Raw genomic sequence first — 23,303 nt, 5'->3', positions numbered from 1 at the left:
TCTAATATATTCAGATTTTATAGCTGAATAAAATACTTTTTAAGGAGCCGCTAGAGGGCGTAATATTCCTTACTCTCCTCTTCTTCGGCTGCTCCCTTTAGGGGTCGCTACAGAAGATCATCTGCCTCCACCTCTCTCTATCCCTAGCATCCTCCTCTGCATGTCCTCCTTGACTGCATCTATCAATCTTCTGTGTGATCTTCCCTCTGCATGGCAACTCCATATTCAGTATCCTTTATTCAATATATCCACTCTTCCTCCTCTGCACCATATCAGCCTTGCCTCTCTGACTTTTTCTCCAAACTGCTTAAACTCAGCTGTCCCTCTGATACACTCGTCTAATCCTGTCCCATTTTGGTTAAATCCCAGTGAAAACCTTCAGAGCATCTTCAACTCTGCCTCCTCTCTACCAAAAATCATAGCAGTAAACCCTTGAAACCTTTCTATTTGCCCTTGCTGTTATCCTTCTGGGACAAATCATCCCTGATTGGTCTCCACCCTCCCTACACTCTCTTCTTCACTCTGGATGGTTGACACCAGGTATTTAAATTCTTGTATCTTCTCTATTAAATCTGTCTCCTTAGTGAGCATAACATTTATTACAATTTCTTTAAAAAAAAAAAAATCTAGATCTTTCCGAGCAATGTCAAACACACCATAGACTTTTTATGTAACTTCATTTATTAATACAATTTATTTATTTAACTTTAAAATGAACGATATTAACAAGCAACAGGTTTTTTCTGCAGCCATGCACAGTAGTGATCATAAAATTAAAAAAAAAAACCCTTTAATTAACTATATTTTCTATATCCCTTTTAACTTAATTACATTAAGAAAATCATCTGCACAGTGCTGCAGTCTCTTTTTCAGTTATCTACATGTTTGTCATTGTAATATTAGAGAATAGTAACAGTAGATAAATTGCAACATTTCACCTAAAAACCACAAACCAAAGTAAAATTCAACATGAGGTGGAATCCCAGTGCCGATTAAAGTTGTGACAGTAACACACACACAAAAAAAAAAGAGCTGCTGTATGCATTTCTAGTGTCATACATTTATACTGAACATGTGAGATTTGCTGCGACTCAGCAAAAATCTGCAAAAGGCTATAAGAACTGCTTTAATGCATTGACAGTTAACTGTTAGTAGTTAATAGTTGCGCTGTGCTGTTGTTACACAGCTTTTTTTGTGAAAGCCATGCTTCAAACCAGTCGCCTCAGTCTGAGTCGCTGCTGCTGCTGCTGCTGGAGGACTGTGAAGACAGAAACAGGAAATTATACATCTGTTAATCGTTTTAAAACAGTTAAAATATAGATTTTAAATCATAAAAAATGCCTGATCTGCTTAAGCAATCTTCAACAGTGAACAAAGAAACACACGGTTTTAAAAGTCACCACCAACTGTTTGCTCTTTTCACTCAAAACTTAAAAATTAAACCATAAACTCTGACATTCTAAATTTAAACCCAGTCTCACCTTGCCATGTTTGTAGTGCTTATGTTTGTGTGCCTTTTTCATCTTCTTGTGCATCTTTTTGTTTGCTTTGTGCCCAACTAGCCCCATTCCCATTCCTGCAACTCCCCCGGCTAAGGCTCCAGACATGGGATTTAGCCCTCCATGATGAGGATGACAACCTTTGTGTTTGCCGCCTTTTGGGGAGTGTGGATATGGACCTGGGTGAACACCTGCAGGAGGAACAACTGGATATCCACCTGGAGCCATAGGATAAGGGTGAAGTCCAGGAGCTCCATAAGGCATTGCCCCTGGTGCACCGTATGGTCCCATGGCTGGATTCATAGGAGCTGGGAACTGGCCAGCAGAATATGGAGGTGGAGGCTGGGGGAATGCTCCTGGAGGAGGGGCAGCAGGATAAGCAGGATTGTAGCCAGGAGGAAAGGCAGGATTTGGTGGGCCGACTGGAGGAGGAGGACCTGATACAAGTAAAAGCACACATCCATCTTACACACTGTATGCTTCAAACTCCTAAGCTATTAAGCAATTATAGACACACATAAAACATCATAATTAAATGGTAATCATGTTTGATGTCCTACCTTGATTTGGCCACATGGTTTATATATATATATACACACACTGACCTAACAGAAAAATCCTGGAGGAAAGACAAAGGAAATGCAGTTTAAAAATATTGGATTAAATTAAAATAACACTTAAATATATCACTCGGTATATCTTGATTGAATTCGTGATTCTACCCAAATTAAACAAACAGCAGTTAACATTTAACAGCTTCTTCATTTTTCCAGATCAAAACCAGATATTCACTTTACAAAGACAGAACAAAAGGGGAAAGCAGTCGGTGTTTACCCTCAACAACAATGAGAAATATCTGGTGGGTTTTTTTTTTTTTTTTGGTTGGTTGTTGACAAAGAGACATCAGAGCCAGAGGCAGTTACTCACCTGATCACCTCTAGCTGTCACGGTTTCTCATTTCACAATTTGTGTTTGGTGTACACACGGATGCACAAAGTAAGCCATTTAATGCGAACACCTAAATAAAACTAAACCAAAGTAAACCCCTTCAATTGATCCTCCCTTTATGAAGGTCTTAATATCTGTCGTCTGTTTGTTTTTAAGTGTTTACCGTGGAAACTGTTACATTTTGTAGCACTTGTCAGTATAGAACAAGGCTCATCGCTGCTATAAACCTCAATACAACACACAACAAAGGCTTAAATGCCACATGTATACTCTTACAGAAGATGATCTGACAAAACATGAAGTCATAATTACTCAACAGCTTGTAAATCCGCAACACTTTCTCCATGTTTCTCCACACAGCAAGTTCAGCACACTCAGTCAGTCGTTATTGTGAGTTTTAGCTGTTTGTCCCACACGTGTCACTTATAATAACTGCATCAAAATCTAAAGATTTCACAGGTTTTACCTTTGGAACTTACCTCGATTGCAGTGAAGTTTCAGGAATTCCGAAAGAGCAGTTTCGTGTTTGTCTTCCGCATCCAGCTCCCGGAAGGCTAAAGAAGCACATCAGGAAGCCACGCCCTTTGGGAGGGACCCTGCGCATTTTGTTTACGCAATGGCAATGGCCCATCACACATGGGAACATGGCTAAAACAGAAAACAATCTGAGTGATCTTTTTTTAATGGGTGGAGTCAGGAGTTAAGGTGTGTGTCGTGACACACACACGCCTGACTTGACAGTTATTTTCACCTGTGACTCATGCCCTCATGCCAACACATAAAACCCATGACATCATGGATCAGCACTTGGAAATTGTTCAACAATACACAGATTTCAAAAGGGTTAATACAATCTGTTTACAGCAGACACGATGGCCGCACTGAATTACATAGTTTAGTTTTAATGTCCAAGAACTGAGTTTTTTATGCTTGTTGTCTCCAATGACATCAACACAGACTCTGTGCAATTCATAAAAGTTTCACAATTAGCTAAAGCACATTGTAAGAAATAAACTATAAAACTGACGCTACATTAAATTAATCCATAAATAATGTGATTAGTTATTTGCTATAATCAGTGTAATATTTCAAATTATGATACTTCAAAAGGCCTTTTGCGCATTGGTATGACCTGGGTTGTGTCACTGGAATACCTGAGTAAATATTCAAACATATTACATACATCCAGTTTTTTCAGTACGTGGAGGATCTCTTGACGATGAGTACAGGTTCATAATTTAAAGCCACCTGCAGATGGAGAGATTTGAGCATAACTGTAAATGTAAAATGGTACCTTTTTTTAAAGTTATGCTGTACATAAATAAAGCTATCACAGAGGTGGCCACCGAGTCAGCTGATCATTCATTACTCAATCCAAGTGAGATGAGCTTCAGGGCATGATGGCTGGATATTGTCCTTCAGGATTAAGGAAGATAAACATCCTTCCACACCTTTCATGGCCTCCATGGAGGTCTTACTGGTGTTTCACTGCTAATCAGCCACAAAATGCAGTTTGGAGAATGTAGGAAAAGAAAAATATCTAGTCTAACTGCATTATTCACCACATGAACGTGAAATCAAAATAATTTTAGCTACCATTTTGTTATCACAAACAGCAGCAAGCGGGATGAAGCTCTTCGTTTCTGGGGTCGGTTTCCTCAAACTGTAGTTTTCCTGGCTCAAACGTCATGTTTTTGTTAACATACAATAAAGAAAAAAGCTTAATTTTAGAGAAAAAAAAGGTCATATAATAACGTCAGCAAATTCGTGCTAATTTAACCCTCAAAATCACAATAATCTATTTTATTTTCGGGCAGCTTTGAAATCAGCGGGCAATTAAAACGAGTAATTGAAGGTGTGTTTGCAGGTGTGCGGGAGCCTAGCTAAAACTCACAGGCTAGCAGGGTGCTATCCACAGTCCAGGTTAGGCACACACACACAAGAGGCGGCAGAGAGGCCAATAAAGTAGCATTTGGTTACCTGTTTGTTCAGATAAACGTGTCCTACACCGGTTTTGAGGCTAATTTTGGTGATTTTTCTGTCTTTGGGGCACGGTTTTAAGGATGAATTCGCTAACAGCGGAGCTTGCTGATGTTTTTTTGGAGGACTCTGAAAATGATGTGACATTTCACGGCTTTTCCGACACTGAACTCAAAGATGAGGTAGGATTTTGTTTGGTTTTAGACCTTTAAAGCTTCATATATACTGGGGTGACCAGAAAGCCAAGTACTAACTTGGAGTGGTTGTTTATGTGGGACACATTAGGCTGAGAGGTGGCTTAAATTGTTTATATACTACATTTAAAAAGAAAAAAGCACCAACTCTACAAGCTAATGTGTTTTATTTGAAGACGATTTTTACCACTTCTTCTGAGCATCAATTGATACTAACCTCCTTTTTATGATTTAATAAATCTGTATTCTCTTTTTCTTTTGTAATGATTCTTAAAGATGTAATCATGTGTGGGTTTTCTCTGGCAATAATTAGAATCGGCATGTATTTTGGTTGTTTCACGATAAAGTGTTACCAAATCCAGTAATTTTACTCTGCATTCATTCAGACAGACTACTTCTGTAAAGGGATTTGGCAAAAAGATCTGTTATTCTGTGTTGATATTCAGCAGAATTGCAGTTTTGGAGATGAAGCTCAGCCTGACATTTTCCCCAAGGAGGAGGAAACTACATCTAAAGCATCTGCTACTTCTACAGTTAAGCCCTTCAGGCTGAGGGTGGCTCTGCGCTCAGCTCCCTCTACCCAGCAGTCTACCGACGATGAGGATTCAGAGGCGGAGGAGAGGACGACACACAAGAAAGGAGTGAAAAGGACAGGACAGCGCAATAGGACAAAGGAGGAGAGACACGTGAAATTCGAGGATGGCGAGGCAGCAGCAGCTCGGCCTGCTTCGACTGAGGACCATGGTTCTGATTCAGCAGATGATGCGTCTGACACTTTCCTGGCCAGGAGAGAGCAGAACATTAAAGCCAACAAAGCCATGGTAAATCAGACACGGCACCACATACCGAGTTTAAAATGTGACAAACTGATGTGAAAACAAACAAATTTGGTCTCAGTGAATAGTACAATAATACTTTCAAGTGCTGACCTTCTACAGTGACTCCTGTTGCTCATCTTTAACAGTTGGCTCAGCTGATGGCAGACCTACAGAAAATGCCAGGAGGTGCAGGGCTGCTGAAGAAACAAGCAGGAAAACAGAAGGCAAAAGACAGAAGCTCTGTGAGTGTCGTGGAAAATGTAGGAATTTTCAGCAGATCTCTGAATTTTTGAATTTCCTTATGGATCGTATCACTCCTGCAGCATCCGCCGCGATCTGCTGCGACTGGAGGAGAGTCCAGGAGAAACCCAGAGCGGGCATCTCGCAGGCTGACAAGGTCCATGTCGGGAACGGAGGATCCTTTGGCCGCTGAGGAGGCAGAAGTGGAGCTCAGCTTGGAGGAGGAGCTACTGGAGGTCAGTTCTGTCACTTATCAGCAGCCAGTTAAAGTCTACAAGGCCTTTGGAGCATTTGTTCAATATAGTGCAGTAATGTACATATTTACATGTGATTTATTTATTGGTTTAGCTTTGAAATAGATGGCAGTCAAGAAAATCTAATAAACATTAGTGTTCTGAACCGTGCGTATGCTTTCCTCAACCAACACTATACAAACATTTAGTGAACCAGAGTGATAAGGAGTGTGGCAGTGAGTGAAAGCCATCATTTTATTCTGCTCTATTCGCTAATCTGTTTCTTGTCAGTATCCATTTAAAACTTGAAGCTAAGTGGATTATTCTTCTCATCATCTGTTTCAGGTACGCCAAGCTCCACGGCGTCGTGGCGTCGCACGAGGTAATCGAAGCAAACCTCACGTTATTCGTCCGGTAGAAGAAATCACAGAAGATGATCTCGAGTTGGTCGCAGACAACATGACCGAGAAAGTCTACAACAGTGTCACAGTGAGTTCACTGCTGCTGTTATTCAAACCCCGTTAGCACTCAGTGTTTCCAGGCGATCAGGATACATGGTTGGATGAGGACTTCTGAGATAAACACTCTTTTTGGGGTTTTTTTTTTTTTTAAATTCTGTACACATTGCCTTCACATAGTAATAAACCTATTCTTTAGGCTTTTGTGGCAAGCCTGTCTGTGTCCTACGGTCAAGAGAACATCTGACAGTCATATTTAAACTCCTTTTTATGAGTGTACATTTGTGACCTCCACCTTCTGCTTGGTGCTCTTAAGTGGGATTCATGATGGTGCGCTTGCCTTTATCTTTGGCTATGTAAAGTGAAGTATTTTCTATATGCAGCCTGTGTTTTTGTACATAGCCTGAAAGAGATGACGCTTTCTGTAGGTCAAGTGTTGACTGAAAAGGTAAAGGAGCGACAGAGCGACAAAACCATGCCATTCCCTTTAAACTGAATTTAGGCTTCTGCTCTGTAGAGGCTACAACGAAGCCTGCACAAGCAGCCAACACTGTTCCCATGTTTATGCCTGTGCAGCTGTGTTTCCATGACGTGTAGTTACATTTGTAGAGAGGTGCACAGCAGGTGATGGCGCAGGTTACACAGAAGGGTTTGAGGTTACGGTTCACCTAAGGTGTTGATTTACCAGAGGCAGATAAATCGACTTTAGCCTGGTGGCTAGGTAACCTAGCTTGGTATGCTTTTATTCATTTTCTTTTTTTCCTTCTTCTCCACCTAATAATGATAACACTGCAGACTGCATAAACACCCAAGAACTGAGGGTTGTTCTATGAAGCAAGATTAACGGCTTAGTCAGCTATCTCAAGCTTAGAGTTTTATGTACCATGAAAGTGTACTTGGTTAAATCACCAGGGTTGGGAGCAGATTATTTATGTTCATTAAAGAATCTTAATCACTATTGTATCACATCAGATAATGTGTCTGGAATAAGCAACACTCGTAGGGATCGTTTTGTGAAGAAGAGTCATGTGACCTGTGAAATGAACCTTTTATCTGAGTGTGCACAGAACCTGAAGCGGAGAGACAACCGATAAAGATAAACCACCGTCCTGAGCTCAGACTGGTGTTTTTAGGGTTTTTTCGAGCCAGAAACCTGGCTGTGCTGAATGGTGTTCATAATAAATCCGTATGATCAGAAAGCAAGTCTAGCTCCACATGTAGATTAGCAGTTTAATCAAAAATGCATTTACACAATCTAAAATTTGGAGAATGTTGAGGCTGGTTAGGGAATGTTGAAAAGCTACCTTTTATCATTAGTTTTATGTATTTTATATATTTTCAGGGTTCCACGTGTCATCAGTGCCGTCAGAAAACTGTTGACACAAAGACGTGCTGTCGCAGTGAGAACTGCCGTGGGATTCAGGGTCAGTTCTGCGGGCCGTGTCTGAGGAACCGATATGGAGAGGATGTCAAAAAAGCGCTGCTTGATCCGGTCAGACTGATGATACCCCAACACTGAACTGTGCAAAAGCAAAAAAAAAACTGTTCATCTTACACACACACACACTTAATTATTAAAGTTTTGTATAGAGATATTAGGACACGGGTCATGTATAAAATTATAACAAATGAAACCTGTAGAAACATTGACCTCCCATCATATCCGTAGATTCGGGTTTTAAAACCTTCATTTTCTCTCCAGGACTGGAAATGCCCTCCCTGTCGAGGCATTTGCAACTGCAGCTTCTGTCGTCAGCGTGAGGGCCGCTGCCCAACCGGCATCCTCTTCCCCCTGGCTCAATATCACGGCTTCTCTGACGTCCACTCCTACCTCACCAGGTGACTTTGCAAGACTGTATTTTATATATAAATGGTGTTCCTTTTTTACCCAGATGGTTTGGAAAGTAGTGCCACATTGAGTCATTCAGTCAAGGGATTTTATGATGGCCTTAAGTCCTATCAAAGCCTTTTCCCCCTATTGCTAGTACAACTTAATGAGTAACCTAAAACCTCTCTTTACAGCCTCCGCAACAAACTCAAGACTGAGGTGGATGATGTAGAGATGTAATTTTAACACTAGAGGGAGCCAGTGTTCAAAGGTTTTATTGTGCAATGTTTTACTTTCTCTGAAAATAAAGATTGGCATTTTAACGTTTTTGACATTACATTCTTCAACTTATTTGGACAAAAAAGGGAAAATAATTTGCCTCAAGCTGGACCTTAGAGTGCTTAAAGCATGTGCAGACCAACTAGCAGAGGTTTTCACCATCTTCAACCTCTCACTACTACAGTCTGTAGTACCATCGTGCTTTAAGTCAGCCATCGTTCCAGTACCCAAGAAGAACAGGATGAGCTGCTTAAATGACTATCTATAATATATCCCTGTCCACAATTGCCAAATGGTTTGAGAAACTTAGCATGTCACACATTAAGGCTGTTATTCCTGCAGACCTCGACCCATAATACGAGGCAAACAGGTCAACAGAGGATGCCATAATAACAGCTCTTCACACAACCCCTCACATCTGGACAGTAGTAACACTTATGTGGGAATGCTGTTTGTGGACTTCAGCTCCACCTTCAGTACAGTTCAACCCTGCAAACTGGTTAAAAAAAGCTAAGCAACTTAGGACTCAGTGACTCACTGTGCACCTGGATATTGGACTTCCTGAGCAACAGACCCCAGAACACAGAGAGCACACCACCTCCATCTGCATTCTGAATGTAGGCGTTCCACAGGGCCGTGTCCTCAGTCCCCTCTTATACTCTTAACCATGACTGTTCTTCAATTCACACCAATAACACCATTATAAAATTTTCTGATGACATGACCATTATAGGACTGATCAAGTACAATGATGATTCAGCCTACAGAGATGACGACAACCTACATGTGATCACAGCCAAGACTAAGGAGATGGTAATCGACTTCAGGAGGACAAAGCGATCTGACCACTCCACCCTCTACATTGATGGAGAGGAGGTAGAAAGCTTTAAGTTCCTCGGGGTCCAAATCTCGGCCGACCTTACCTGGTCCACAAACGTTTCCCACCAGGTAGGAAAACCACAACAAAGGCTATATGTTCTTAGGAAGTTGTATCAGGCCCAATTACCACAAAAACCGCTAATCAACTTCTACCGCTCCACCATTGAGAGCCTTCTGACCTACTGCTGTACACTCTGGTTTAACTGCTGTACTGTGGAGGACAAGCGAAAACTGCAGCGGGTGGTGAGAGTGGTAGAGCAGGCAATTGGCACTTCACTAACTCCACTCAGAGACATTTATACTGGCAGACCTCAGCAGAGAGCCAGCATCATCATCAAGGACCCCTCACAGCCTGGATACTGACCACCTCTTGTTTTGTTCTTTTATTCTATATTCTCTCTTATTCTTATCTACATATTTACATAAAAATGCTTTGTGATGACAGATATCGAAGCATGATGGCGCAAGTGTGCTGGGGTTACTCTCAGTGCTCGATAACTCTGTATCCTTACACTGCACTGATTAGTGTTTTTGGCTCTGATGTCATGTGCACGTGCTGTGGATCAACCGGTGATCCATGGACAGGAAGTCTGGACTGGCTCTCCGTTTAAAAGGTCATCGTTTCTGAGTTTTACTTTAACAGGCAGTGCAGAAACTGGTTTTAGCCGGTGGTGAGCAGACTTGTCCAGCTCTAACAGAAGAAACACTGCATGAGTAGTGTTGCAGATCAAGTGCAATTCATCAGCCACACCCGTTAACTGTGCAGGACTCCTCTGATGATCGTCTAGGCAGAATGAATAGATTCAGAAATATACTGCAGGAATTAGTTTCTGAACCATTGAAAAATGCGGTCGTTTTTCACAAGTTTTAACCTTTACTGTTAAAATTTTAACTTTTGAATACTTGTTTTATTTAAGCAATTTAGCAAGAGCATCAGATAATAAGAATATCATAATTAAATCACCTAAATTTGATCTTAACCTCACTGATCTACTCTTGGTTGATGCTGATTTCTGATATCTGTCTTGAGATGAAAGGTAGAGTAAAAAAGAAGTGCGTCATGGTCACAGCTGCAGTCCTCTCCGGGTCTCGCCTGATGAAGTTCAAATGGGGAAGTAGTGACTCGGTACAAAGTCCCCCAAATTCTGTCAGACAGCCAACACAGCAGAAATGAGCTAAGACAAAGCCAAAAACTGCAATTCTTTCAGTGTTTAGGCAGTTAATCTTCTCGTGCTCCTATTTTTGACTGAACTCCAATCTTCAGAGGAGTTCAGTCTCACATGCATGACTTGTTTACTTTGTGAGACACATCTATCGACACACATACTTACAGCTACGCCCCCTCCAGTCTGCTAGCTGTGCATTCTCCTGCACTGAGAAAACGGGTGGGCTGCAGAGGGAGAGATATTTTAGTGCTACAAATGAAAACACTGCAAGCAGCGAGTAAGGAAATTCTGTATGATGTCAGCACAACTGATTTACAAAGACATGAAAAAGTCTTTTCACTCTACGTTTTTCTATTTTAATCATCTATGGCTCTAAGAAAAGAACAAATATGTAAATATTAATGACAACACTGACCCCATTTTCATTACTGGACTTTATTAGAATGACACTAATAAAATTAGTAAAATGTGTAAAAGGTTGGTTCAAACCTTTGTGTACAGCAAAGATCAGAGATTTGGGAACACTGCAGTAAAATGTATTTTGGCTGAATTGTGACATGGATCATTTATTTGCATTTGTTCAAAGAAAAAGTAATTTCTAACATCCAGTTCTTAATTGTTGAACGAGACAACTCGTTTCTTCTCACTGTACTGAGAACAGTCTTTAAACCAAATGTGCAACAAAGTAGTCTGAAGCAGCTTGATTTTCAGTTTCTCACTTTACATCACACAAAAGCCACAGTGGAAAAAAACAACAACCACATATCAGCAGTACAAAATCCTCCTTGTAATAAAATAAAAATGGATTGAAATGACATGACAATTAATACTTTTTAAATAACACGTAGAAAAGATTTCTCTTTGTAAACAGACCAAAGGTATGACTTAATACGGAATGCTATTTACGATTCCATTTGGTTATTTAGAATTATTCTGACATAATAAAATATAGAAATTTTAACCTGCGTCTATGATATGCTGGAAGAAAAGCAGTGCCAAAAGACGACAACGTGCATCTCAAACCTATTATAAAAGCAGTTTGTAGTGTTGCATATTTAAGATATAGTATATTAAAATATATTAAGATCTTGGTGTAATTTTTGATCCCCTCTTTTCCAGCACACCCGTTCAAATTAATTAGTGACGTTAGTTAAGACTCAAATTAAGTAAGACTCTGTGCACCTTATTACAGTAGCTAATCATGCACTTACCAAGTCAGACTGTGACACTGACTGTTGCTAAATTTTTCTTCCACACACTTTTGTTAAGAAATCATGTGAAGAAGAAAATCTTCACACACACAATAGAAAATATGTTGTTCTGCTCTAGAAAATCTGTCACATTTGATTGTTTATTTAACTCAACATGGAAGCTATGTTTTTCCCCAAACAGATGACTCGTGACTGCAAAGCAGTATAAAAAATTATTTCCCATTTATGATTGGAAAAGCGAACTCAAGCCATTTCAGTTCACAGGCTCCAGCCACATTTCACTCCATCCACACTTCTGCCCTGCCGGCTCTCTGCCATCTGGCTGTGATAGACCCGTGAGTCCACAGTGGGCTAATGGTCGGAGAACCCTGGCATGGGAAAGGGCCTGGCAAAAGCTTCAACACGGTGGCGCAGATCTGCGATGCGAGCCACCGTTTCTGGGTCCTGAAGAAGGAAGTTCTTGAAGTCCTGGAGCTTTCCTGCAAACAACAACAGAAAAGAGAAATGCTCAGATGTTTATTCTTAGCTTCCTCTGTTTCACTACCACTGGGCATTTTGTCTTCTCTCATGCAGCAATTTTAAAGACCGTGCACTATATTTGACTTTATAAATTCACTAATGCTATTACAGTTAATAATGAACAGTTTCAAACTGTGCTTTGGTAAAAAGAGTTTAAACATGTTTTAGGCATCCCCTGAGCTACAGATTAATCTGCCCCCCTCCTCACAGCAGGCTCACCTGTCTTTTTCTTGACATCCAAGGCAATCTTGAAACCCTCATCCATGAACTCGACAACTTGCACAAAGTCAGCTTCTTTGAACTGTCTCGAGGTCAGGGCTGGAGCACCTGACAGAGAAGAACACATCACTTAAGCTTGAAATACACTTCCCATTGTTCTTTTCCAGTTTAGATCTTTTAATTCCTGTTCTTGTGTTTTCCCCCTAATTTTGCTTTATAGTCTTTAAAAAAAATAGCATAGAGTGGGAGCTTCTTAAAAGGTCAGTAAATAACCTATACAGGCTTGAGATGTGTCAAAACTACAACCGATCACCACATCAGATCCAGAAATTTCATTGCACTGTTGTGTCTGTATCGTTCTATTCTGTCTGGTGTTGCACTGTCTTTGCACATTGCACTTTATGTAGTCCTGTGTTGATTGTCTGTTATATGTCATATGCAGCACCATGGCCTTGGAGGAACGTTGTCTCGTTTCACTGTGTACTGTACCACTGCACATGGTTGGAATGACGATAAAGCCACTTGACTTGAGATGGGGGAGATTTAAATTAAGATTTCAAATGAATATACAGGGAAGCACGTGGTTTCTAATCCTTAATAAGTATGACCACCTCCTGGTGTGTGTCCAGCAAACACAGTGTGATGTGAAGCTGTTTCTCACCAAGTCTGAGGCCACCAGGCGTCAGGGCGCTCTTGTCTCCGGGGCAGGTATTCTTATTGGCGGTGATTGACGCAAGCTCGAGCACCCTCTCAGCTCGAGCACCATCAATACCCTTAGGTCGCAGGTCCACGAGGACCAGGTGGTTGTCGGTCCCACCTGGAACAGCCAGTTTTCAATAAATAGGAGGAAAATAAGTCACCCGTACATTACACGAGATTAAGGGAAAAAATACGCTAGGAATGTGTTTTACTGGTACGATCTTCCACTCTTACCAGTTATTTGGCTAAAAATATTTACTAAGGGATTAAAGAAAGGTGTATGTACACACTGCAGAGTATATAACTGAAGGCTATACATCAAAACAAACAAATATCATTTTTGGATTTGTGCTTTTTTTCTTGTGTAATTTACATTTTGTTACAGGACATTTTAGATGAATTTTCAGTGTTAAATGCTCCGTGCTGAGTAAAGAAGTGCATGCTAGATTACCTGATACCAGAGTGTAGCCTTTGCTGAGAAGAGCTGCAGCCATAGCCTTGGCATTCTTTAGCACCTGGTCAATATACTCCTTAAACAGGGGAGACTGTGCCTGGACACACAGAACCAAAAGTGTACAGTAAGTTAGCCTTTACATTTGGCTCTGTAATACCCTACTCCAGGGGTAGACAACTCCAGGTCTCGATGGCCGATGTCCTGCAGGTTTTAGATCTCACCCTGAGTCAACACACCTGAATGATATGATTAATTCATTACCAGGCCTCTGGAGAACTTCAGGACATGTTGAGGAGGAAATTTGGCCATTTGAATCAGCTGTGTTGGATCAAGGACACATCTAAAACCTGCAGGACACCGGCCCTCGAGGCCTGAGTTGTCTACCCCTGCACTATTCCCTTTACTGACTGAAGTTTATGCAACATGTTCTTAAGCTCCTCAGCTTTAAGTCTTGAAAACAAAACACCAACAGATCCAAGTTTGCAGTTTGGTATTTGTGTGTTGTGCAGACCTGTCTGAGTGCCACTGCTACACCAGCAATGGCATGGTTATGAGGTCCACCCTGCAGGGAGGGGAAGACAGAAAAGTTGATCCTGTCCTCGAGGTCGTACATGATTTCCTTTCCCTTTTTGTCAACTGAGCGAACACCCTTCCGATAGAAGATGAGACCAGCCCTGGACAGAACAGAATCTTTTACTGATGAAGCAATTTTACAATTTTTACTCAGCAATTTGATTTTTGTTCCCACCCGTGTCTCTTACAGTTTGACCTTACCTTGCTCCACGGAGGGACTTGTGCGTGGTGGAGGTGACCAGGTCAGCATGTTCAAAGGGCGAGGGGATGGCTTTGGCTGCCACCAGGCCACTAATATGAGCCATGTCAGCAAGCAGGTAGGCATTGATGTTGGTGCACAGCTGGAAGAAAAAGAGGCAGGATGAGGGAACAGTTATAAAATTAAGACCAACATGTATACACATGTGGCAGGAAAGTTCCATTGTTCTGTGGTTTACAAAAGCGTTTAATTAGCCCTAAAAGGTGAGGTGAAAATACATTCTCTTTTCCATCTGCATTAGATTCAGATGGTTTTTGGCCCTTCTTATACATTTGTCCTCTATTTTAAGGTGACAGAGGACCAAGCTGTCACCTCAAAAAAGCTGATTAAGTTTTAAATACAAACACAAAGCTGATCCATCCTTTTGATACAGGATAACAAGAAGAAGAAAAGTGAAGCACACAACAGAACAGAAAAAGACGGGGTGAACACGGGGTGAACTGAGAATGCAGAGAGTTCTCCGTGCACCTTCTTGATGCAGGCATAGTCAATGAGCCGGGCATAGGCACTGGTGCCAGCGATGATGAGCTTGGGCCGGAACAGCTTGGCCGTCATCTCCATCTGGTCGTAGTCTATAAGTCCTGTTGCAGTCTGCAGTAAAGAAGGCAGATAGAGGAAATGGCCTTGGCCGGTCAATGATTACGTTTCAGAAAATACAGTTTGCAAGGACAGCACTGAACCCGTTATAAACATCTTACTGTAACATACTGAAAACTGGACTTTCTTAGTATTTGCTGGCTTATTGACTTTTGGAAGACTTCTCACACTGACATTGATAAGACATAAAAAAAATACATCAGTATATCCCAGCTAATCATTCGACACTGGTATAAACGGGTGTCAGTAGATATCAGTAGAAAGCTTTTCTACTTACATTTAGCTTGTAAGGCATTGACTCAAAGTAGATTGAGGTTGCAGAGATTCTTTTCACATCAGACATGTAGCCGTGAGTCAGACTGGAGTAAAACAAACAAACAAACAAACAATATATACATAAAGAATAAAACAGAAAAATCAGATTTATGAATTTAAAAAAAAAAAAGGGGGGGGGGGTACAGCAAAAATACAGCAACAGTGAATACTAACTGTCCACCATCAGGCAGGTCCAGGCCCATGATACGATCGTGGGGATTGAGTACAGCGGTGTAACTGGCAAAGTTGGCAGGAGAGCCAGAGTACGGTTGGACGTTGACGCCCCACTGAGCTGGATCCAGGTCAAAGGCCTCCAGAGCTCGCTTCTGACAGAGCAGCTCAATTTGGTCAACCACTTCTGCTCCACCATAATACCTGAGGGTGGAGATGGAAACATGAACTACTGTGAATAACCTGCTAATTTCAGCTTTTTGTTAGAATTTAAACCTACAGTGATTAATTGTTTGGCCACAACGCACAATAGTTCCTTTTAGGCCAATGTGGCGAACTGTTATTTATGTGCATTCCCAGCAAACACAGCAAATAAATATCATTCAAATCTGATGTAAATCCAGCGTTCAGTCTTATGTGTTTTTGTTACAGTCAGCTCCCGATGAAAACTGCTTATACACCCGACAACAATCTCCAGCTACTTGCTGTCTATTTGTCTGTTGCTTGAGATTCAGCAGGTAGAACATATTGGGGGGAAAAAATAAACACTATGACAGGTATACATTATGGTAAAATATTTCCTCCATAGCGTAGACTGATCGGTATAAGCAAAGCCTTTAAGTACAGCACTAATTCTGTACTATCATTTGCAGTCATTACTTATCTGAAGGAAATAACAGAAAATTCATTAACTGAAAATAATATCAATCATGTTAATAAACAGAGGTGTAGCTGAATAAAAAACCTACCTTTTTCCTGGGTAGCCTTCAGAGTATTTGTTGTTAAGACAGGAGCCGAGAGCTTCCAGAGCAGCGCGGCTGCAGAAATTCTGCAATGAAAACACACACAAGCGAACACTCAGATTAATGGCACGAGTGGACAGATGGGACAACGACAGCAAATTAAAGTCTGCGAAGTGATGGTGGGAAATTTTTCCCTGATGAAAAGCAATCAGTGTAATACTGTCTCTCTGTGTTAGCCCTACGACAGACTGGCAGAGCTCTGTCCAGGCTGTCTCTCACATCCTACGGTAGCTCAGATTGGCTCCGCCTCTCCACAAGTCTGAACTGAACAAGAGGAAGAAAATGGATGGGTGGATATTATTATATTAATATCTGCAGAAAAAGGTTTTTGTTTAGTTTTTTTAATCAAATCATCCATTTTTTCTTCACCTCCCATGGAAGTATAGCTCAGATTATTTTGGTTTGTTTTCCTGGGAGTTTCTATTCATGGGTCAACGTGTGTTATTAAAACTACAAGACCCAGATTTACCTGCAAACATGCTCATCCAGTTCTGACATTCTCACACAGACTTTCATACATCTCCTCCTACATGTACTCACTTGACAAGTTAACACTGTCCTTGTGCCCCACTGTACAGCCAAACAAACAGCACCAAACAGACTTAATTGGATTCCATCTTTTTCAGGCCTAACTGAAATAGTGAAAGCTTTACCAAATTCAGAGGTCCAAAACAGCCCTAAATATGACAGATTTGGTTGTCTAAAATAAAAAAAATGTATGTGTGGCTACTGCAGGCACAATGTGAGCTCCAATTTAAACAAAAATGCTGATAAAGTAATCTACTCTGCACAGAAACTTGATAAAACTGTTGTCAGTGGATGATATGAACAGCACCTCCCTTGTCACTGGTAGAACAAAAGATAAAAGCAGGGCCGATTCAAATAAACTGTGCTTGGTGTGAAATGAAAAATGTTACTATTCAAAAGAACAGACAAGGTTTTATCTTCCGTTTCTTCTTCGCCACAGTAGTTGCAGCCCTGGCTGTGTAACATGTCTCTCTTGTATATCGTCACACTGGTCAGTAACAGGATCTGACATAAAATGAACACAGATAAATAAAGTCTGAATTCTGCCTCTCTGAATGGGGTGGTGGTCGTGGTGTGTTGTTATTCAAATGCTTCACCTGGAAGCTAACAGCTTTCTACTGCATCCGTCTGTCACGCCAACTGCTGTACATATATTGTGTGTACACATGTGGAAAACTGTACGTCTTCTCATCGGAGGAATGTCTGTCTGAGCTGTACTGTGATGTGACTTGCAGAGTGAGCTGGGGAGGAGGCAGAATGAAGATATCAGCTTTATCTCACACTACAGTGGTCAGGCTTTGTGTTGAGAGGGGGCTGACATACTCCACTGAACTGTGGCGAAGAAGGAACAGGAGGAGAGAGAAGGAACAGCAGAAGATAAAACCTTGTCTGCTCTTCTGAATAGTAAAATGTTTTGTTTTCCAGCCTTGGAATGAAAACAAAGAGCTGCCCAAATCTTTCTGATAACTGAGCTAGTCTCGCTTACAACAAGCAGAGTTTCTTATAAGTGTTTTTACTATTAAAGAAGTCAAGTTTGAATGACTTCCAGCTTACTGTGGACAGTTCCTCAGTGAGTGAATAATGAATTAACAGGAAGCTGGATATGAATTTATTCCTAACAAAACCATTTCTGCATTAACATAAAAGGTGTGTGCCGACTTATTCTGACTTTCAATATATGTTTATATTCATGTTAATCCACTTATTGTGCAGCCTATTCCATCCCCACTAGGGCAGGGCAATATGGCCAAAAATATTTATCACGATATATTTTTGAAAATTTACAATAACGATATAACTGACGATATAATTGACACTAGACAAAATACTTTACAACTCCACAAGTTTATTAGTGCAAAAAACCCCATCAATGTATTTTCACTTAAACAAGCAGATGGTTTTTTTATGTGCATTAAAGTTATATAAAAATTTAACAGTGCAAATGCAAATTCCTTGCTGACAGTTTAGCCAAAAGTAATTTCCAGTGGAAATTGGATGACATATCCTCAGCATAACCATGTATAATATCCACAAAAGGTTATACACATACGGTAATATTATGTTGAAGCACAGTACGTATCACTCCACGAGGCTCCTGACTACGGTAGCCGCAGTGCTCCGACAATCAAGCGGTGCGGCTTCGTAGCTTAGCAAAGTCGTACTAAAACATTTTTGACAGATTTTTGAGCGCCGTGTACCACATAAAATCAGTTCGGTAATAACGGCGGCCCACTTGCATGCTCTACCAAAAATTGTGCTTTGGTGTGTATCTGACGGACAAACACCAAACCAGTTCCACACCACTGAAGTTGCAGCATTTTTACAAACCAATTGTGCTTCATCCGTTTCATTCAATGATCCGCTTTCGCCCTTCTTATTCTCCGTCGCCGCCATGCTTTTTCCACCATGTGCTTATGAAAACAAAGGCACTGCGCATGCACGTTTTACCCATATTCTATCGCGATATTTCCTTTTCTTATCGTTGCCCAACGTTATACCGGTATTATCGTGAACGGCATGATATGGCCCAGACCTAATCCCCACTATAATTTGTTAACTAAATATACACTAAAAGAAAAAAAAAAAAAAAAAGGCTTATACAAAAGCACTTAAATTTACATTTCTAAGATCTAGTACCTCAGATGCAATGAGCTCCAAACCACGGCACTGCCTGTCCTTCTCCTTCTGCAGCAGATTCCACATCTCGGGGTCATCCTGAGCCAGGCTCTCCTGACCCGTCCAAGGACGATCTTCATCCGCTGCACGGGTGGCAGCGTGAGACTGGTGGGCACGTGCACTGAGACAAACAGGGACTCGCTGGCACAGCGGCTGTGGGTGGAAGACGAGTTGGGAATATGAGGAAAGAAAATACAGAAAGGAAAAGGTTTGATTTAGAGTTTGTCAGCTTTACACAGATATCGCAGTTACAGTAGAAATGTTTTCTAAAACTGTGTCATTGCACCAAACTGGGTCATGAGTTGCCAGAGTGTGAGAGTGTGCGTGTGTGTGTCCATCATCCTGCAGCTAACAGATGGTTGTATTGGATTTCCAGGTACAACTATTGTATATTTCCCACCTAATCATGTCGTTCTCTTTGTAGCCTGCTGAAAGCTTATCATCTCAAAGTTGAGAAATCAAATTAGTTTGACTTGGTAGCCACAGATCATGGTGCAGTTAAAGTCCCTGTCATCTCCTAAAGTTGCTGAATTTTCATGGACATTTGTCAGTTTTTGGTCACCATGCTGCTGCTAGCTGTCCTATTACAAAGAACATCAATTCTCTAGTCTTTATTTGATCATTTCATATATTTAAAGTGTGATTCTAATTTGTCCTGTACAAATTAGGAGACATTTGCCTCCTTTCAACTACTGCGCTTCCCTTACACTCTAATGCAGCCTGGTATAATTAGAAGCTGGCGTGTTTTCGTGATATCAATAATCAGCATGGTTGTTCAATTATGCCTCTATCAGCACTTCTATAAACTGGGACCGACTTTTACAGCCTCAGTGTACCAGAAGGAGGCATATAGAGAACAGATTCAGCACTTCCTGCTTATCTAATCTGGACTGACCATGCTTCATCATGTGAGATGTTGCAGAATTAAGTCATTTGTGATTACTTGCGTTGCATTTTTGTTTTCAGTCTTCATGTATGTCAGGTGTGGGGAATGGCCCATCGAGCATTTCCTGATTTTTAAAGTGCTTATGATGTCATGTCTGACATCATCAGGTTAAACCAAGAGGAGGGGTTTCTTTTACCATAAGTTTGTTTTAGGATAAAAAGGATTTGTTGAATGTTTTTACTTATATAGAGCCATCTAGTTGTATAAATGTGTCAATCAGAAGAGTGGGGAGCTTTATGTAGCTCTCAGTCATTTGAGTTTTAGATTCCCCAGCTCAAGCTACTGGTACTGGCTAGACCAGTGGTCAGCAACCCCTGTATTTGATTAGTGTTAGTTTTTTTGTTTTTTTAAGTTCAAAATTGGAAGGTTATTGTGATCTTGAAATATTATAATAAAATTATATTTTATTAATTTTCGTCGCTCAAAATAAGCGTCACACTTCACATCAGAAAGCCACTCTCATTCAGAATCACAAATGGAGTGATACTAAGAACCTTCCAAGATGTTCCTTTACTCCAATGTCCTGTTATATTTTATGAAGCAAAGAGCAGATTAATTTTAGGATTTAAATCCTCGGAAAAACTTTAAAATGCTTAAATCACAAAATTAATTTCCCTGACAGAAAGACGTCGTCGTCGTGGACAAATCTCAACGCTATCCTCTGAAAAAGTCAAGTGTAGGAAAAAAAGTACACACAGAAATATTTTTCAATTTGAAATCACATGCCCTGACCACAAGACAAACCCTGTCCTGTGAGTCCATTAAAACTTTAATCAAGATGCACACCAAAATAATTAAATTCAACAAGAACAGCGTGAGTGCATGTGAACCACTCAGTTTCATGAAAAACGTCAAAAACACCAACAGCAGCGACTTTTAAAACCAGCTCTGAAAACATGAGATTTAGACTCAAACTTTCTGAGAAACTACATGAAAGTTCGGGAAAATGTTGAGTCAGCTTTGTTATGCATTCAGTATGTGATTCAGTTTTTCAGCATACCCAATCAACTTTGGAAATGTGGAAGTCTAGTACACTGTCCTCACTGTTCAATGACCCGATTTTAATTTGAATATATGATAAATTTGCACTGGAACGTTACAAAGACAATCTTTAAGAAATTAAGACAAAAACCTGATTTCTTGTTCATAAAAGGAGCCAAAATCTACATGAAAATCTTATTTTCCCCATGTTGGATTATGGTAGTGTGATTTATAAGCATGCCTCTGCCTCCACTCTTAAGCCCTTGGATACAGTTTACTATTCTGCAGTCAGGTTTATTACTGCTGATTTTTATAGCGCTCATCACTGCATCTTTTACGGGGGAGGAAAAACAAACAAACAGCCCAACCAGATAAAATAACAACAGATGATATAGATAGCTGTATGTTATTGTCAACACATTATTAGGACGTTTTAAACCACGCCTGTATCTGGGGCATCCCAAACTTGTTCATATCAATGTAATTCACTGGAAGTCCGTACTAAGCTTGGAAAAATCTTTTTTCCTGTTCATTAAAAATCTGGGACTCTTGATAAAATAATTAATCATTTATAAAATGTTACTCAGCACTAAACTTTTGGTGAATTTATAATGATATTTTTAAACCATTTAGCTTCTTTTTTAATCTACACCAAATATCTGGATCCTGTCTCCTTATTAATTTACATTTGTATATGTTTTTTTTTTTTTTATCTGATCTTTTTTATCCTGATTATGTTACAGTTTAGCATGTTTAGTTTGTATCCTCTTTTCTTATTTTAAATACCAAGCTTGTGATAACATTTTTGTAAAGTATTTATGACAGCAGTAAATACTGATGAGGATAAAGAGTCAAACAGCTGCTGGTGTGACTGAAACAATGACTTTTACTTTTCAAGGTGGACAAAACACCCACGTGTGTTACATAATTACCCCCGTGTAGAACATTTGGTGTTAGTGCTTTCTTGGTGCTCTCACCAAAACCTATGAGGCCCATTTAGCACTTTGAACATTATTTGGACCAAAACCAGCTTCTTCAAGTGTTGAATATTATCATCCGTTAACCTGTGCTTGCATTATCTGCAAACTGTTATCGGGATCAGGGCTCGACTTCACTCGACTTTATTAAAGCCCCTGTCAGCATGAAAGCCACTCATTAACCAGCTAAAAATACCTACAGCTTTTTCCCTTTTGGATAAAGTGGTGTAACACTAACAGACAAAGTTACCAAACCTACAGTGTGCCCCTCAACTTCTTCAAGTAGGCCAAAACAACACCTTACAAAAGTAGGTCACCAGGGTTTATATTTATGACTTTCCAAGCATACTGAACTAGCTTTGAATATACTGGGTTATTTTCAAAGCTTGTTGATATGAATATAATACTACAAAATAAATTAAACAAAGTGCGGCTTTAAAATTAATTATTCAGCATCTTTTTTCATGATCAAAACCTAATTTGTTTTTATATTTATTGCATATATTATTTAAACTCTTATTCCATTTCAAAGGCAGACGATACACGGTTCAACACCACTGCATGCATTCTTCCCTTCTGATCATCTATCAAGCTGTGCGGATGACACAAAAACACACATGTATGTCCACGCATCAACAACTCTAAGCATGAAAACACATCCCTGCCGCACACGCTCTCACTGAATATCATATCTTTAAATATGGTTCATGTGCCCCCTTATTAAAAACCATACACTTTAAATCCCTGTAGTTTGTTGCAGTTTGTCAACATGATGAAACTGAGCAGTCGCTGTTGCATCATCACGTGGACCCAGTTGCGTTCACCGAACTTAACCACTGGCAGCTAGCTTCCCGGTGGCGAGCAAACAAGCCTCGAGTTTGAAATGAAATGCATAAAGGACAGAAAGCAAACAGCTAGCGGTTTGTTGCATTCGCTAAATATAAACTGCACACTTGAGCTGCAGTAAGAAACATAACCCCACCAAGCCTGTGAATTGGTAAAGAGTAAACTCTGTCGTTAGCAAACAGCCAACCACGCAGAAATACGAGCTTAGTAACCCAACCGAAAACAACACCGGGGGCAAAACAGCGTAGAAATATATTTAACGGCACAGTTACCCGTGTGAGCTGTCTCAGAGCGAATAGCAGCATGTTTCCAGGTGTAAGACCAGACGAAGAAGCAGCGCACACACAGCTGGTACGGTCGAAAAGGCTGTTTGAGAGACGGTTGGTTACGCTCGTCCTACCGAAGGGGTCGATGGGAAGTGTAGGCACATTGTTTTGAGGACGACACATAAACTAGCGACGTCCCTGCAGCGCTCACTCTGCTGTTTCTTTGCTTGCACACACTCTGT

General features: G+C 40.5%; 3 protein-coding genes across 6 annotated transcripts; 1 reads left to right on the top strand and 2 right to left on the bottom strand.

Moving 5' to 3' along the window:
• Positions 1-663: 663 nt before the first annotated feature.
• LOC147331327 (uncharacterized) lies at positions 664-3,054 on the bottom strand. Of its 2 annotated transcripts, none has more exons than XM_086293604.1 (4): positions 2,927-3,054; positions 2,060-2,118; positions 1,482-1,936; positions 664-1,258 (listed from the first exon to the last, which is right to left on the bottom strand). In XM_086293604.1, the coding sequence occupies exons 2-4, from the start codon at positions 2,073-2,075 to the stop codon at positions 1,223-1,225; spliced, it is 507 nt and encodes a 168-aa protein (XP_086149730.1). In that variant the 5' UTR covers positions 2,076-2,118; positions 2,927-3,054; the 3' UTR covers positions 664-1,222. The 2 variants fall into 2 exon arrangements, with proteins under 2 accessions (XP_086149730.1, XP_086149731.1); XM_086293605.1 differs by having other exon boundaries at positions 2,427-3,010.
• A 775-nt stretch (positions 3,055-3,829) lies between these two features.
• LOC147331326 (cell division cycle-associated protein 7-like) lies at positions 3,830-8,509 on the top strand. Of its 3 annotated transcripts, none has more exons than XM_086293603.1 (9): positions 3,830-3,969; positions 4,510-4,609; positions 5,068-5,442; positions 5,586-5,681; positions 5,763-5,915; positions 6,258-6,401; positions 7,713-7,862; positions 8,073-8,209; positions 8,393-8,509. In XM_086293603.1, exons 1-9 carry the CDS (start codon positions 3,845-3,847, stop codon positions 8,436-8,438), a joined length of 1,326 nt encoding a protein of 441 aa, XP_086149729.1. In that variant the 5' UTR covers positions 3,830-3,844; the 3' UTR covers positions 8,439-8,509. The 3 variants fall into 3 exon arrangements, with proteins under 3 accessions (XP_086149729.1, XP_086149728.1, XP_086149727.1); XM_086293602.1 differs by lacking the exon at positions 3,830-3,969 and adding an exon at positions 4,069-4,370; XM_086293601.1 differs by lacking the exon at positions 3,830-3,969 and adding an exon at positions 4,315-4,370 and having other exon boundaries at positions 5,071-5,442.
• A 2,432-nt stretch (positions 8,510-10,941) lies between these two features.
• LOC147331325 (serine hydroxymethyltransferase, mitochondrial-like) lies at positions 10,942-23,261 on the bottom strand. The gene is made up of 12 exons (XM_086293600.1): positions 23,068-23,261; positions 19,007-19,198; positions 16,289-16,368; positions 15,543-15,743; positions 15,331-15,412; positions 14,925-15,047; positions 14,399-14,538; positions 14,136-14,298; positions 13,622-13,721; positions 13,133-13,288; positions 12,472-12,579; positions 10,942-12,212 (listed from the first exon to the last, which is right to left on the bottom strand). The coding sequence occupies exons 1-12, from the start codon at positions 23,242-23,244 to the stop codon at positions 12,085-12,087; spliced, it is 1,650 nt and encodes a 549-aa protein (XP_086149726.1). The 5' UTR covers positions 23,245-23,261; the 3' UTR covers positions 10,942-12,084.
• Between the last annotated feature and the right edge of the window lie 42 nt (positions 23,262-23,303).

The sequence above is a fragment of the Aulonocara sp. 'chitande type north' Nkhata Bay genome, linkage group LG5, assembly GCF_057382095.1.
Source record: "Aulonocara sp. 'chitande type north' Nkhata Bay isolate Kocher_YH1m ecotype deep benthic linkage group LG5, A_spYH_male_GT1.1, whole genome shotgun sequence".
Classification (NCBI taxonomy): Eukaryota; Metazoa; Chordata; class Actinopteri; order Cichliformes; family Cichlidae; genus Aulonocara; species Aulonocara sp. 'chitande type north' Nkhata Bay.
Note: the sequence above shows the minus strand (reverse complement) of the source record. Positions and strands in the feature narration are given on the sequence as shown.